This window comes from Aythya ferina (assembly GCF_964211825.1).
Source record: "Aythya ferina genome assembly, chromosome: 1".
NCBI lineage: Eukaryota > Metazoa > Chordata > Aves > Anseriformes > Anatidae > Aythya > Aythya ferina.
This window is the reverse complement of record NC_140296.1, coordinates 110,981,623-110,998,776: the sequence shown is the minus strand read 5'-3', so window position 1 is coordinate 110,998,776 and position 17,154 is coordinate 110,981,623. Positions and strand designations below refer to the sequence as shown.

Here is a 17,154-nt window from a genome sequence, read left to right as displayed (position 1 = left end):
AGCGTTGGGGGCGGTTGCAGCGATGGCCGCGGTGCTGCTGCTGCTGCTGCTGAGCGCGGCCGCGCTGGCGGCCCGCGGGGCGCTGCCGCCGCCGGAGGAGGCGGCGCGCGTGGCGCGCGTGGTGCTGCACAGCTGCGACTGGGGCGCGCTGGCCACGCTGTCGGCGCAGGACGGGCTGCGTGGCCACCCCTTCGCCAACGTCTTCTCCATCAGCGACGGCGCGCCCGGGCCCGGCCGCGGCAGCGGCGTCCCCTACCTCTACCTCACCGACATGGAGATCTCCGTCAGGGACCTGCGGGTGAGCGGCCGGCGGCGGCTGGGGCAGCGCATTCGCAAACACGCGGATATATGCGCTGTGTGTGTGTGTGTGTGTATATATATATATGTGTGTGTGTGCGTATATACATATATATATATGTGTGTGTATATATATATATAGGTGTGTGTATATACACAAACGCTCCCACCAGCTCTCTCTATATATAGGTGTATATACACACACCTATATATACACACACACACACACATATATACATATATATATATACACACACACATATAGGTAGCCCTCAAAAAGTAACATAAGTATGTATAGGTTCATACGTGTAAATATATATATAAGTTCTATATACGTTCATACATGTGAATATATAGGTTCGTATATGTAAATATATAGGCTCATATATATATATTTAGGTCCCCTAGAAATGAAGTTTTCAGGCACACGTGCTGCCAGCGCAGTGCCCGTTTTTTCGTGGTTCGCTTCCAAAAGCGTGTTTGTCTCAATGGCAGGAAGTGGTTGGATTCTCTTCAGTAAGACTTAGGGTTATATCAGCGTTTTCTGAAAGCAATGCCATGTGCCGGCCAGGTGTTCCCTGCCTCTTTTTTAAGGAATTAAGGAACTTGGGTGAGAGGGCCAGGAGGAGCAGTTCTATGGTCAAGGCAGTCCCAAAGTAAGGTAGAGTACCCAAGTACTGTTAGGCTGCCCAGAGACGCTGTGGAGGCTCCTTCTCTAGAGATATTCAAAACCCATGTGGATGCCATCCTGCACAATGTGCTCCAAGTGATCCTGTTTGGCTGGGGGCTTGGACTAGATGATCTTCAGAGGTGCCTGCCAACCTTGGCCATTCTGTGTTGACACCCCATAATCCTGCAAAATCCCTGCTGATCATGGTCTGGGCGATATCAAAGTAGAGCCCTGGCAGAGGAGGAGGCTGATGTTTCAGGAAGCACTCGGCTTAAGTGATGAGGGGCCACTTAGGGAAGGAGAACTTAACAAAAAATATCAAAATATCTGGAGGACAGCAAATTTGCTGTGTGGATCTTGTGCAAAGTGGACTCTTGCACAGAGTGCTGAAAGAATAGTAATTGCTAGTGCTTCCTGAAAGGTCAAGTGCACACCAGAAGACAACACACTGCCATGCCAAGGTTCTGTGTGTGTGTAACTGGCCTCGTCTCAGCTCTTCTGCTGGGCTGTGGCCAAGACAGAGCTGACTGAAAAGGCTCAGAAACATTGACCTTAAGAATCCTTTAATAAAGAGAACCTTTTTGTGCTAGTAACTGTTACAGCATTAGTAAAACAAAAACAAAACTTAAATAGTAAGAACATTTCAAACTTTGTTTTGCCCTTAACCTTTTTTGTTTGTTTCCTGTCCCTCTCCTTACTTTGGCACATTGAAGTAGTTCAATTATGTATCTAAGTGGTGTAGAAAATGTATTTTTCTCTTGCACAGTATCTCCTCTGCCATACCTACAACGCTTAGGTTTCAGAGGAACTTGAAAATGATGACATAAACTGTTAATGAACCATTTCCTTCAGAAAGTTCCCCAACAGATCTTTTATTCGGTTACTGTAGGGCAGAAAGATTTGACTTCGACTGTCACGCGGACGGAGACATGTGATAAGAGATAGTGCTGAATAATCATGAATCAGCAGGTTTTGTCATTGAGCAACTTCCTATCTGTGCTGTGAGTCAGGTGGTGGCTCCTGTTCCCTAAGTTCAGTCATGCACTGCATAGCACTTAAGTGACGTTTGCAGTGTGGGCTCTGCCTGCTTGTTTTGTTTGTCTCTGAGATGAGCTCTTATAATGAAATGTCCCAAAGCATGCAAACTGTCTTTGCTGGGACAAAATGAACTTCACCATGTGATATTTTGCAGTAGGCAATCCTGTTCTTCACAACTTTTCAAGCTGTCTTCATTACATTCATTTTAGAAAAAACAGTCAGATACAGGTTCCTTAATTCTTCAAGTTAGGTGTCTTACTTAAATACTGAAGAGTTTTTAAACCTAATTTTTAATATTCACTTTAAACTTCAAAAGAGCTGACCAGTTTGGGGTTATCCAGGGGGCTTGTGCTTTCTTTTAAAATTTGGTTGTAATGGATTTTGTTGATAGCTGTGAAACCCATTTGGTTACCTTTCAGTAAACATTTGTCCTTCCCCTTAATGAATTTCATTGTATCTTCTTGTCTTCTGTGTACTGTCCTGTTATGTATGTTGGCTCATAAACAGAATTCAGAGTTTTAAGGACTGCTGTTCTGTGAGGTTTGCATTTTATGCTAACAGATGTCAGCAGACTTATAAATTGTTCATCTATATCAGCTTTCAGACATAATTAGGAAAAGATGATCACAGCTTTGTTCTTTTTACCAGTAAGTGTGAGCTGAATAAAGCACCAAAATCTGAAAACGTGGTATGACTTTTTTTTCCTCGCAAAGGTACATAAATCTCTTATCATTTGTATTTCAGGTCAATTCAAATGCCTCCTTAACTGTGTCTTTGGCACAGACTCCTTACTGCAAGAAGCACAAATATGATCCCCAGAATCCCCTCTGTGCCCACATAATCTTCTGTGGGAGTGTTGTAAAGGTAAGCAGCTGGAATTTGATGCTGGACAAGACTGCATGTTGAACAGGGTTGCATAGTGGATGGAGAAGAGCTGTTAGCATTTCCGTGCAGAAGATTACGAAGGGATGTCATGTGCCATGATACCAGAAGGCTATCTCATAGTTTGTGTGAGGAAAGCTAAGTAACCACATGGTATCTGCAAAAGCAGTGTTGGCATGTTTTTAGCAATGATCTTGAGAGGATTTCTTCTTGCAATGAAGAAAATCATCCTACTTCCCCTAGACCAGTTTTGAAACTAAAAAGTCCAAGACAATTCTCTTGTCAAAGACAATTCTCTTGTCAGTGAAGCATGAAAACTTTTTCATATCTTGCTCAGTTAAGTTCTTTGGCCCATTCAGTGTGACATATTCATGTCCAAAATTTTATTGAACTTAATATTAATCTGTGCTGTGAAGTTACAGGTATTAGACATAGAAAAAGTTTATTGTATCACCTGGCAGTGTTGCAGCCATGGCAGTATTCTTTCCTACACTGGTACATTGGTGTCCCATAGAAGGAATTTAGAACTATATGTGTTGTTTGTTGAAGATCTTAATCCTATTATTGAGGAAGAGGACTAATTATCATTATTTTCTCTTATATGATAGCCTGAATTCTTACTTAGTGTTTTCATACCTCCTGTATTTGTACATTATACTCCATCAATCCTTTAATTGCTTTCATGAGTTTATCATCAGTACTGGAATTATTTTAATTAGTTCCTCTTGTACCATATCCAGGACTCTTGTTGATTTAACCCTTTAAACATTTGTACATAGCATATTAAGTAGTCACACATTTCAGCATCCATTCTCTTGTAGATTCTGTTATTTCATTCTGCATGCCTGTATGTATGTTTAAACACACATGTACGCTTTTTGATTTGTTAGTGTCTCTGAGTAATCACGTGCAGAGGAGGTAAAATTACACCTAAAAAAAATGCAGCAAGAATCCATACTTCTCCATTTTGTGCTTTTCCAAATAACATCCAAGATCATGCTGTGTGTTTTTTGCTGCTTACTGATTTGAAGAATCAAACTTATAATGGAATATAAACATACTAAGTTAAATCTACCAGTATTAGGATCAAGCACAAAACATTTTCTAGCCTTGGCTTTAGGCTGTTACTCAATTTTTATTCTTAATTGGATACCATTCCTGCCTAAGTACTAACAACAAAGCCATTTTTTCCCCTGGCTTTTGTTTGTCTGATCAAGTTGTGCACACTTCAATGATGAAGAATATGGAGAAAATGGGAAAAAAATTATCTCTAAGAATACAATTCCCAGTTAGATATGGAAAACTTGAATTCAAAAAGACATTTCAATAAACAATTCCAAATGAAGGTTTTAGTCTTCATAATTGGATAGTTAGCATCATTATTTGCTTTCCCATTGAAAAGTAAAAACTGACATCCTACTCATGTCAAAATAGGTTTGCTTGTCTTTTAATAATTACAAGCAAAGCTTTGGTCCTCATTATTCTGCTGTTTACTCATTGTCTCTCTAGCAAGAACTTCAAGTATCAAAGATCCTTTAATACATGTCTGTGGACTTGGATAATTTTAATCTGTACAATGAAGATTTTTTTCATCATAAGCATAGGGTATAATTTTATCCAGTCTTCTTCAAACAAGTCAGTGTCAGGTTGGATCTAGTTTTTATATTAGAACAGAATGAATGCTGCTTCTAAAGCTGTCAGCCTGCATCCCTCTCTCTAAACAGTGAACAGAAGACTTACTCTTATGTTGATGAAGTACTTTCTTCTTCATGCTTTTACTTTAAAAGCACCCTTTTGATTTAATATTAAAAGCAACTACCTTGGAGTGTTTGCCTGTCTCATGTACAGTTGTACAGCACTCTGAAGATAAGTGGACTCTGCCACAGTAATGAGCCCTTTGGGGTAAAGTGTGGCTGAACAGAAAAGAGCACACCGCAGTCAGCAGTGTGTTTTAGCTACCGTTTGTCTTCCATATGACTGTATCTTCATGTGGTATTTTGCTGGCTGTTGTTCAGGTGAATGATTCAGAAGCGGCCATAGCGAAAAAAGCGTTATTCAGTCGACACCCTGAAATGGAAAGTTGGCCTAAGGATCACAATTGGTTCTTTGCCAAATTCAACATCACCAATATTTGGGTACTGGACTACTTTGGTGGATTGAAAATTGTGACACCAGAGGAGTATTACAGTGTCAAGCCTTAGTAAGTACATATGTTTTGCATGCTTAACTCATTATCTTTGGAAGCTGTAAACCTTTTCCGTATCATTAACAGTGTATATTACCTGTCTCTATTTTTTACATAAGTTTGTCTTTTCCCTAAGTAGTCTGCTGGATGCAGTATCTGAAATCACAAGATAAGTTTGAATAGGGGACTCAGCTACTTAACGATATATAGTATCTGTAAGTAAATCTCTATGGATAATCTTGTATAATCTTATACTACAATTTGTACTTGTACTTCAAAATACAATTTCTTGGGAGGAAGGAGTCCTGCAGAGTGAGAATAATCATTGTCCTTTATTTGGATTAATTGCAGATTATGTTTTGGCCTAATAGTTAAACATAGTGAGACTTCAGTACTTATGGAGAATCTGTTCCAACTTAAAGCTGTTCTTTTATATCTTCTGCTTTATACAAATATATTGCTGCAATCCCATTGATTATTATGTAATATTTTTTCCCCCAAAATTGCTTTTGAATCTTTTATCGTGATACTGAAGAAAATCTGTTCTATTGTTCACATAAAACTTAGTCTTCAAAGCTTTCAAATATATTTTAGCACGGTCAACAAACAGACATACAATTTCACTCTTATTCTTACTCCTTGTAGGTAGAGGAAGATCCTTGGTGATGGTGATAGTACAAGTGAAGTACTTTGGATGACTGTTTCATGAGATACTTCTTTTTCCTACATATTGCAGAGGTGAATTAATAATACAAAAAGTCAAAACCTTTGCATTGTTAATGAGCTCGTGTAACCCTTCTAAAGCAACTGTGAATTTGTCGTATCTAGCACAGGTTGAATCACGTCATACTCAAAATCCTTTGTGCATAAGCCATAAGTAAATTGCATTTGTTAGACATGAATCTGGGAAGTTGTTATCTGTCTCTTGACAGTCTGCATTTAGAAAGGCTGTGTTTACTGAAAATTAAAGGATTAGTCCAGTTCTATGTTTCCAGTGCCTTAGTTAAATCATATCTGTTTGCTCTCCAGTTTTACTCAATTTTTAATATCAGTTTATTTTAGATCTTTATGGCAAAGTACTGCAGGATGGCTCAGGTGACAGTGGAATGGCAAGCGTTGTTTGTGTTGCAGTGATGGATGATACGTTGAGTTCTAAATTCTGTAAGAATTTTTCTTCATGCACATATACACTCACTTGAGCCATTTTTCTGTTTTGCTACCTGTATTGAAAGTACTATGAATGTGATTGTGTTTATGCAAATTATACACATACCTCAGGCTTTTGATAAGTTCTTGGTAAGTCTTTGTCTGGTAGTGGTTATGTGCCCTGACTTTAAAAGAAGTGTTAGTAGCAGAAGTAATGAAAATATCTGACTTCAGTATATCAAGAGTAGTGGCTTCTAAGTTCAATGAGACTGATATAAAAAGAGATTGCTTACTGATCTGGATTTTGAAATCTTCAGCTTTCTCAATCTGATCAATGTAACAGCTTTTGTTACCTTAAGCAGTAGAACTGAGTAGATTTGTTTCTTTGGAAGCCTTATGCAACAATTTTAGGTCTGTAACCCAGAAGTGAGAAAGAAACTAGTACAGTATGACACAGATGATTCAGCACTTGCAGAGAATGAAAATTAATGAAAGGTGTGGAAAATTAATTCTCTGTTTCTTAAAATAAACCCCACACCACAACCATGAAAAAAAAATTAACACCTCTTTATGTTCTGTCACATCTCCCAAGTGCTAAGTTCACGAATATCCAAAAGCAATTATGAACAACTAAGTTAGATTTGCCTGTGGTAAAATCATCTACTTGACAGAGTAAAGAATGTGAAAACTTAGTGTCCTTAAAGGAAGATCCACATTGTAGAACAGTGGATTTGGACAAATAAAATCATCTTTACATCTTAATGTCATCATTATACTGCTACTTATCTCAAGCACTGGAAAGATTTATGAAAGCCTTTTTGAAATAGCTTACAAAGTTTTCCTTTTCTGCAAGGGGAAAAAAGGTACTTTTTACTATATTGAACACATTCTGTGCTACTATTTAGAATAATTCAAAATTAGAATATGGAAACAATTTATGTTGGATAGGTAACACTAAAATTAAATAAGATATTGGAAATATTTTTATATAAGGTTATTTTTATTAATGAAAAGTGTGGAAACTCAAATGATCCTATGGTATGGACTTGATCCTTTCCATGGGGACACCGTCATGTATTACCTGTAACTCCATAACTTTTGATGTACGAGATTGATGATGCTGGGCTTTAGGTGAAATAAAACTTTTCTTATGACAAATGGTGTTGGTTTTATTTATTGCATGTTCAAGAGTATTTCTCTCCTTCACACTCTCTTTCACACAAGCACACACACTTTGGGGTTCTTGCTTTATGGTCATTCTGAAGTCTTTCACACTTGCTAGAGTATGCTTGGCTTTCCTTTCTTGGCTGAAATTAGCATCTTTGTTTCACTTTCTTTTTTGCATCTAGTACTGTGAAATAAATCATAAAATAATAACACCGGATTTTGTGAAAATGAAGACAAGGAAGTCTTACTTGACTATTTCTTTGGCTAAGGCTTCTATTTTGTGAATGACTGCATCAGTTAGCTTTTTACCAATATTTTCTTATTCTCAAATCTGATCTAACTTAAAGCTGTTCTTTTTTATCTTCTGCTTTATACAAACATAAATAGGTCTTGTTAACATATACATGTGTTTGTACAAGGTATGCTACAAACTTGTCTCTTGTAATTCAAAACCTAAGGTACTTTTTTCAAAGTAAGCTTTTCACTGTTATTTTAATTGCTAACAAAAACAGATCACTATCTAATGCATTCACACTGTTAAATGAATCACTTTCATTTAATCGAGGGTTTGGTGTATACATCTTTTTTTTTCTCTTTTCTTTTTTTTTTTTTTTTCCTCCTGTGTTGGTTATCTTTTCAGATTTGATGTTTCCATTTGTAAAAGTTCCCCTGTATTTTCTGATTTGGACAGCAGGTTAGTTTGTTTTTTTTTTTTTTTTTTTGGTAACAATTAGTCTGAAATAGTTTTATAACTCCTGAATTTTGTTGGATCAATTTTAGATTATCCACATTTCCTTACATTTGAAACTTGAAAAGACTCCAGCCAGATGCTTCTTTTGGAAAGTGACATACAACAAAATGGTTAAGCTAGGTGTAGAGAGCAGGATTCGAGAGTTAATTGGAAAAATACTATCTGGAGTTGTTATATCTACGTATCTCCTTGAATGCTTGGCTAAAAAAAAAATTGTAAGTAGAAGTAGAATGTAGGGCAGACTAGGGTATAAATCACACTAAATGTCTGTTTTTACCTCTTAGATATAGATTTGTAAATGTTAACATCACTGAAGATGTTAGCTCAAGAAAGTCATCAGCTTTTTGTCCTATTTTTCCTCTTCTTTCTTCTCCCTGTGCTTACCTTCATTGTATTAGGAATCACTTTAGAATGCGTTTCCTTTTTTCCTAATATCTAGAAATAAGATTGTGGTTTAGAATAGAAGAGGCTGAGTATAATAATACCACTATAAGTGTATCAACATTTTGACTTTTGATCACGTGTGTCCTCTACCATGGCATGCTTGACATATCTGAGCTTATTCTAAATAGTAATGTAGTCACTGTCTGTATCCAGGAAGCTCAGTAACTCCATTCATAGATAAGAGTTGGTGGCATCGGATGACCTTAGGCAACTGACTAAATCATAAGATGTTTTTTAGCCGAGAATCTAATTAGTATAATTTCAGCCCGGTACTCTAACGATACAGTAACGTTTTTCCTTTGCCTACTGATCTTGCTTATTGACCTGTTTGTGCTTATCCCTCTTGATTTGCATTTTTTTTTTTTTTTTATGTTTTAATGTACTACTTGTATCCAGACTGTTGAGACATGCTATATCATTATAGAACTGAGCCTATGTATATCAGATGTCATTTTAATCCCTCATTCAGTTCTATCTGGATTTATTTTTTTAGGTTTTTAATATTGTATCTGTGATATTCAGAATAAAATAAGCTTAATCATAGTATTAGATTAATATAAAAGGTATTAATCATAACTTGATATTTGCAACAGCTTTTTCCTGAATAACACATTGAATTTAGAGATTCAGAATTGAGTCAATGTTTTATTATTGCTGAACACAAGAGGGTGCCATAGGCTTGCATTCAAGTTCATTGCTAACTTTAATACTTAAAATTGGTTACTGAATTCTTCATGACTCAAATGTGCTGGGAAAGAATATGACAGAGGGCATGATACTAAGAAATTCTTTTTCCTACATTGCTTTACATTATGAATGTTTTCCTCCATAAACACAAGAGCCTGCTGGTTGCTTAAAAAAAAAAAAAGCATTCATCTTTTTTTTTGTGTTTTGTAATCATTTTGTGCTATGAAGTGCTTAGAAGTAATGTCCATGAAAGTGATTTACAGGTTTTTAAATTAAAAACCTCTAGTAAAGGAAATTGAGATAGGCGTAGAGCACCTTGAAACATCAACTGGGAGCAGCTACCTTCAGACTTGATATCTTTTATTTCTCTCAGTGCTTATTAATTCTAGCAATTCAAATCAAGGTTGTTCACTAGCATGATGATGCTTTGGCTGTTAGCTGAAACACCCATTTGGGATTTATAGGAAAGAAATATTCAACAGCTAGTTGATACTGTTGGACTTGGCTTGCTTGAGCCAGCAGCACAGCCTTTGATTAGGAGGGCAGTAGTGTTTAATGTTCAGAATAGGACCCAGTTGGTCAAGACTGACATCTTAAATTATTGTCAAGGCCCTGGGTGTGCCCCAGCAGTTTGGGCTGCCTGTGCTGGAGACCAGCTCTGCCTTTGCACACATACTTGGGTGGTAAGAGAGAGCCGGGAAAACCCACTCCGAAGCTTCTCCTGGGAGCTGGGCTGGAGCTCAGGTCCTTGCCACTTGCCTGGTCCCCCTGCCTTGGCCTCCGTGCTGCTTCTGCTGTGGTTGGCCCTTGTTGCTGTCATCCAACCTTCCAGTTCAGGTACTGTGGGCCTGGGTGCCTTGGTGGTGAGGCCCCGCTGACACTCCGAGCTCACCTGCCAGTTGTGATTGCCCTGCTAAGAAGCTCAGCTTCTGAGCTTTGCATGCAGAACTCTAGGAATTGCTCCTGGGAATTTTTGATGTGAAAACATTTCTCTCCAGAGGCTTCCTCAGAGTTTGTGTTAAGTATTACAGTATCAAAAGGTTAGAATGTAAGATCCAGTCATTCTGGCTATAGTAGCTAACGTTCTTGGTAGCCTGTCTTTTTGCAGAAGCTTATGTAACTGCTGTCCAGACACGTCCTTTTTTCCCCCTCAGTTGGATTCCGATTTGAAACAGGTACGAACTTGAAGCCAGGAAGCTCTTGCATATGTCATGACAGTTGAGAGCTCGGTAGAAGCAACAAAACCCATCAGGTTTTGCTCAGGAAAGGACAGTCACGACTCAGTTTCCTTTCTACAGGTGTAAGGCAGCTGGCTAGTCAGCTCCTGAGAGTACAGCTAACTGCCTACCCAGACAGACAATGTGGAAGGGTATTCACTGCTCTGAGGAAAAGGGACACTGAGTATATAAAAAAGGACTAGGGTAGATATATCAAAGGAACAAAACCCCCACTTTTTTAAAATTTGAGCATCACTAGTTGTGCTAATTGAAGAGCTGTCTGGAGCCTTATGGTTGTTTGAGTCCAGGCATGCAGTTAGTTTTTGAAGCGATGAAATGTCATATCGTTTAGTGGATATTCTCTTTATTATTCAAAGGATTTGATAACTGTGGTGATGGTTCTGAATTGTTTTAGGTTTGTTTTTTGTTTTTTGTTTTTTTTTTTTGTTTTTTTTTTTCTCCTAGATCTTCATATCCTAGATAGAAAAGCCCTAACAATTCCTTATTTACCCTTTGCTTCTGACTCTAGCAACTGTTAGACTTACTTTTGCATATAATTTTTCCATTTTAAACAAAGAGAGGTCACATGGTAGCAAATCCAACACATCAAGAGACAGAGTTCTTTCCCTCATCTTTAATATCGGTCAGTGTACCATACAGGCCTACAGCCACTTTACGTTTTCTGTTCTACTGCTCCAGGTTGTAACCTTTCCCATTTTGCACCTATCCTGATTGCTACAGACACAAGGTAGCTTGACAAAGCCATGTAGAGGGTATATGTAAATATGTGTACAATCATGGAGAAATACAAACTTCCAAGAGATACTAGGTAGTATGTATGTAATTGCATACGTAAGCATGTGTATTTATGTGAAGAATTGAAGATGCTTTGTACTTCTGTAGTATTTATGCCAATGCAACCTATTAGAAGTTATCCGGTATAAAAAAGTTACTGTTTCTAGGTCGAAATCAGTCACTTAAGGATGAGAAACAGAGACATAATTGCACAAAACACGCAGCATGACTGTAAGAACCTTGCATAGCTCTTTCGTGTTGGCGTTTAGCCAAAAACAGTTACCTAATCGAGCATGAATTGGATTTTTGATTTGTTTTAAATGGTTAAATGAATCTCAATTCATTTAACTGTTTTCCTCCCAGATGAACATTTGAAAAATCCAGAAGAGGTATGTGCTGGGGCAAAAAGGGGGAAAAACATGGGAAATGAAGTTACTTATTTCTGGTCCTAGTATCTGGCTTCCCCTACCTTTACATTCATGGAAGACACAACCTTACTGATCAGTTGCAGTCTGTATAGCCATGCAAGAAAATACTGAGGGTGGTGTATAATTAAAAGTACCATTTCCATAATGTAGGTTTAGTGGTATTTCTTTTTTTTTAAAATATGCTGTAATTTAGTCAGGGAAATTCATCTGAAATTAACAGGTGAAAGCAATAATGATGTGAGGAAAATAGCATGACTAGCTTAAAGTAAGAGAAGCATTGTGCTTCCTTTTTAAGATAAAGCGTAAGTAATGCTCTCTTGCGTGCATTAAAAGAGAAATCCAGAGTAGATCATAAAGGCTTCACTGAGAATGAAAGAATCAGGCATTATATATTCAGTAGTCTCAAAATTAGTGAGTTTTCAGAGAGGGGTGCATTTCAGGTTTCTACCAACATCTACTATATGGGTTTCCAAAACCAATTTTGCATTGAAAAATTTTAGGACCATAGCAGAAACGAGGAACTACTAGTCACAAGAAACAAAATAATGAATAGGAATTCGTTCTTATACTGCATCAGGGCCTCTTTATCATATCCCGTAGGAAACATACGCTCATGACTGTGTTTGTCTTTATGGTACTGCACAGGTGTCTGTTTTCTTTTTATTTTTCCCCTTTAGATGTGGCAGGGTTTCTATTTGCACAATGCAGCTGCAAGGAGTAGTCACAGTCGAGTTTTTTTTTTCCCTTGGAAAAGCAGTATTTTCACACACAGAGGGGAGCAGTTGTAGTGAGACCAACTTCTGTTGTCTCCCTGTTGGGAGCTGCAAAGCAAGACCTGTAGTTAGACACTGTCTTTTTTCCAGCTTTCTGTTTGCGATGCTGGCAAAAGTGCAGGGCAGGGACTAATCCCCTTGGAATGCAGCAATTATCACTAAATAAGTATTAATTGCTGCATTCCAAGGGGATTAGCACAGTTGAGCCCAATTATAGCAAAGCGAAGCTTCACTGTAAGGCACTATGGTGCATTGAAATGCAGTGAAGCAATATAGGACTGTCACTCTGCAACATTTTGTCAATAAAAATTGTGGGCTTACACACTGTAAACAGCTTTTTTTTTTTTTTCTTTTCAGTGTATTAGTCTAGCGTATGAATGGCATGCCTTGCTAGGGGCGACAGCTTTCTCACCAGAGAAAATTGTTGCTTATTTAAGACCCATTATCTTTGTGTGAACATCTCCAAAACTGATTTTGATACTTGTTGAGTTTGTTCTGGCACTACAACTGTGATTTCCTGCTGGATCAGGGGCAAGACTCTGCAAACTGGATTCTCCCATCTTCTCCATCAGGTCAGCCAGCTCCACCATCAGGTGATGCAGGTATTAATTTTGCCTGCAAGTGCTAACTGTGTCAAATTGGCTTAAGAGAACTTTTGCTAACGGACCTGTTCTCAGTCCCAGCAGTGTGCGATGATGATTACAGACATGCTCTCTGTGGCTGCAACACATGAGCCAGAGGGCAGTGTGTAGTTATTTTTTTTTTAATCCTCAGCTTGACTGCAGTGTGGGTTTGTTTTTTAGTTTTTATTTATTTCCTGTTAAAACTGCAAACCCTGCTTTTTTTTTTTTTTTTAAGTTCAGTCAAAGCATAACGAGTAAGTATGAAAAGGGAAAAGGGAATGCTTCTGGGAATGAATCAGCCCCTTGCATTAGAGCTGTTCCAGGTTTTCTTGTGCCCAGAGAAAGAATGGTATATTGATGCACAGAACCAACTGAATGCATGCCTTGTCTATTTTGTGAAAGATGTTACACCTTGCAGATAATGAGCTGCACCTTAACCTGCATTAAACACAACTGAGTTGTACTGTACTTGGGGACCAGTTCAATTCCCTGACCCATTCTGTTTCAGGAGCCATATATAAAATCTTGCAGTCTTCCCAGCACAGGTAATTCGTGAAATGTGCTTTCCTCCACCCGTATGTTTAGATAAAGAGTCAGGTTAGCTAAGAGCTTTTCTTAACCCAGCAGGGAGGGTTTTATGTCTCTACTGTGGCCTTGTCTGTATTGAGAAAAATAGCTGCTGGTTCAGCTGAACTACTGTTGGCATTAGTCTCTAGGCCAGTGTTATCAAGGTTCTTACGGTCTGACTGAAATAAGCAAACTAAAACACTGTTTCATTTAAACTGTTGGTAAAAATGCATGTATGAGGTTGCCTAATGCACAACGTAGGTAGGAGCTGCCTAAGTTTTAATTGTGGTATGTAGTTCCTAGAGATGCAAAGACCAAATAAGCTGAAATGAAGGTGGCACTGTAACAAAATCCTTCATAGCGCAATTGCGAGACATATGAAGACAGAATAGCTTTTTCCTAGAGCAGAGACCACTGCCCTTTTTTCTGCAGCCCTCACCTGTACGTGATTTGCATTTCCAGTGTTGTGTCTGTTATGAGAATAACTCATAATACAAGCGTGGTTGTTCTTTTGAATAATTTCATTGTATTTCAGTTATGATGGTAAGCTTGCCTCTTTGCAAAAGATGAGGGATTGGGAGGAGAGAATTTCTAGGGGCGCTATCATGCAAAGCCTTTTCCTGACTTTGCCCACACTTCTAAATGAAGTCCATATACTCCATTTCTCTGACCTTTCCCTATCTAGACATCAAAACACACTGGCCCAACTGCTGTTCTCCCAGTGTGCCTACTGTGGCCATTAATCTTGCTTTCTTACATAGCTCTTCATTCCTTTTCCTTACCTTTGGCCTCAACTCTTTATTCAAAGTGATAATTTGCTGGCTCTCTGCCTGAGGGAGAAGCTGTGATCAATAACAGGAGGAGACAGGGGTCAGCAGAATAGTGATGAGCAGTGCCATTTGCTCCTCTGAAGACACTGTTACCCAAAAATATCAATAACTGGTAAGATATTATTTTAGCTTTTGAATAAGGCATCAGTGAGATTTGGGCTGCCTGCAGTGGGAGCAGGGCTCTTTTTCCTCTCGCTAATTCCTTATTTCAGTCAATCACCTGTTACATAGCAAGGTGGACAAAAAGGGCTTTATCTGGCTTGTGCTGGAGTACAGACCAGGTATCTGAATGCAGCCGGATCTGGAACTTCCATCTCCAGCGTGTGGCAGGTCTCGTGGGCTGTGCTTTGCTCACTGCCTGACTGAGTCAGAGCCCATCTCCAGCCTCCTCTTGCAACTTCTGGGGTAGAAAAGCCACACAGGAAACCCTCCCCGAGGCTAGGGGAGGGCAGAGGCTCAGCAGTACTGTCAAGGTGTTGCAAAATGGCATGCAGCCCTGGATTTGGGGCACTATAGTAACACTGGTATCTTAATTATTTTGATATTGACTAGTACCATATATAATAATTATTAAATAAAAAGGTTATACTAAATTATTAATGTATTAGCCTTCATTACTTCAGATGGCAACGTGATGAATTTCTCGGACTCTGTCTTCCAAGAATTTCAATAGACTTTGCTTTTGAAAGACTATAAATCCTTACTTCTTATATGCCCATAACTCTTACCTTGCCAGTCGTCTTTGGACTACTGGGAAATAGTTATCACCAATGCTGTTCCCGTATCTGCTGGGGATGCACATTCCTCTTCTTCCCTCATTTCAAAGAATTAGAATTGGGGAGAGGAAAAAAAAAAAAAAAATATATATATATATATATATATATATAAACTATTCCTTAAGATAATTCTCTTCACTCCCAACTTAAGCTCTTATCCTGAAATATATTAGTAGTATTACTATTATAAACGTTTACCAATCTTATGTTGAGCCAATTGTATTTTGATGGTGGAAAGGCTGAGCTTTTGGTTTTAACATGCATCTAAGTCACGTTTTATGGCTTTTCTAATTCACAGTTGTCTAAACTTAATCTTTATTTTGCTTAATAAAAGTGAAAATTTTTAATCACGTTTGAAAAAGATAATATGTGGGGTTATTTATTTATTTATTTACAGAGTGAGAGCTGGCATCACTATGTTGATTAGTATTTTATCTTATTTTCTTATAAGTGCCTTAACACTTCAACAGAGAAATTACTTCTTTCTTATGTCTCCTTCTGAAGACTTTTCTAAAGCTCCAGATTTCACCTTTCTTAATTTCATTTTGTTATGCTGGATTGCTTCTCCTTTTATCTGTAAAAGCTTAACTGCCCTGGTTTTATAACACTAATTTCAAAAGTACATCGAGGTCCTCAAGTGAAGGCATGATGAAACGACAGAATATTGTTAACACAAGTCAGTTTTTTGTTTTTTCAGCTCGTAGTGCAACACATTCTCCAGAGTGACATTTGCTAGGTTACTGTTCAAGTGTGCTTTTTCTGTTGCCTGTGTAGTTTCCACTGCTGCCTACTGAGCGTTGCTTTAATACTGCCAGATTTGATCACTAGCTTGGCTTTGTAAGGAAACAAGCATTGTGATTCTCCTGACTCAGTCTGCCTCTCACCACCACCACAACAACTTTTGACCTGGGGGGTCAACATCAATCCAGCTAAACAAAGGAGACTCAAACATAACCTGCTCCTACTTGTAGTTTTGTGTAGGTAGCTGTAGAGATCTTATTAGTGCCCTCAGAGCAGCAGAAAAAACAGGGCATTTTCACTTTCACAGGGGGTACTGGGTTAGTCAGCACACACACACACATGTGCTTCAGATCAGCTACATTACCCACAGCTGCGTGCTTGGCCCCACAGAGGGAGGGACAGCTGAGGCTACAGGATGGCCAAGAGGGCAAAAAGGGCTTAGGGGAGTGTGGCAGGTGCCACTGTGATTGTGCTGGAGGGAGAAGGTGGACCTGTAGGAAATGAGGGTTTGTGAGCACTTCAGCAGGGCGCACCTGCCCTGTTTTGTGCTGTGCTAACAGAAAAGTCCTGTAAATTCCTGGGATGCAGCTGGGTTCAAACCGCGCTTCCTTCCTTCCTCTGGACCCTGCTGATCTGCCGCAGCATCTCACTAGAGGCCAGCTTCAAGCAGCAGGAAGGCTGACTGCCATGGCCTGCTCTGTCAGTAGGTGTGGCATATGTAGCTCGAGGCTGCCGGGCTTCCTGTTTCAAGCCCAGCGTGGAGGAGATGCACACTGTGCTCCCCCACAGAGATGACACGGGCTCTCCTCTGTACGGGCTGCGCTGGCTCTGAGGACAAAATGGCTCCAGAGCGCTGCATGCACGCAGAGTTTTTGGAAATACAAAGATGTGGTATGTTCACATCAAAAGGCACCTCCAGTTCAGAGTTATGTATGACTGAAAGGAGCCAGGTAGTGCCAGTTGTGCTAGTGTTTTACGTCCTGTGGAAACTGCAAAGACAGATGGAGTCCAACTCCCCGTGATGAAGGCCAACACATAGCCCAGGAAGTACAGCAACTTTCAGGTGCTAATGTTAAGTCAGAGCTTTAGAAATAAAGCTACACTTGATATCTTTATCAGTGCAGCTATCCACTCTTG

At 39.0% G+C, this 17,154-nt stretch overlaps 2 protein-coding genes across 4 annotated transcripts in view; both read left to right on the top strand.

Moving 5' to 3' along the window:
* CREG1 (cellular repressor of E1A stimulated genes 1) lies at window positions 1-7,376 on the top strand (the record flags this gene model as incomplete). Of its 2 annotated transcripts, XM_084511508.1 has the most annotated exons (4): window positions 2-298; window positions 2,750-2,869; window positions 4,903-5,087; window positions 5,718-7,376. In XM_084511508.1, coding segments are annotated over exons 1-4 (582 nt in total). In that variant the 5' UTR covers window positions 2-22. The 2 variants fall into 2 exon arrangements, with proteins under 2 accessions (XP_084367635.1, XP_084367634.1); XM_084511509.1 differs by lacking the exon at window positions 5,718-7,376 and having other exon boundaries at window positions 1-298; window positions 4,903-5,088.
* Window positions 7,377-8,015: 639 nt separating this feature from the next.
* Window positions 8,016-17,154, top strand: part of CD247 (CD247 molecule) — a 63,279-nt gene continuing 54,140 nt past the window's right edge. The window contains exon 1 of one of the 2 annotated variants that reach the window (XM_084511713.1): window positions 8,016-8,079. In XM_084511713.1, the coding sequence (XP_084367839.1) occupies window positions 8,031-8,079 (49 nt within the window). In that variant the 5' untranslated portion in view covers window positions 8,016-8,030. The remainder of the gene's footprint in view (window positions 8,080-17,154) is intronic. The other variant, XM_084511712.1, reaches the window with a different exon arrangement.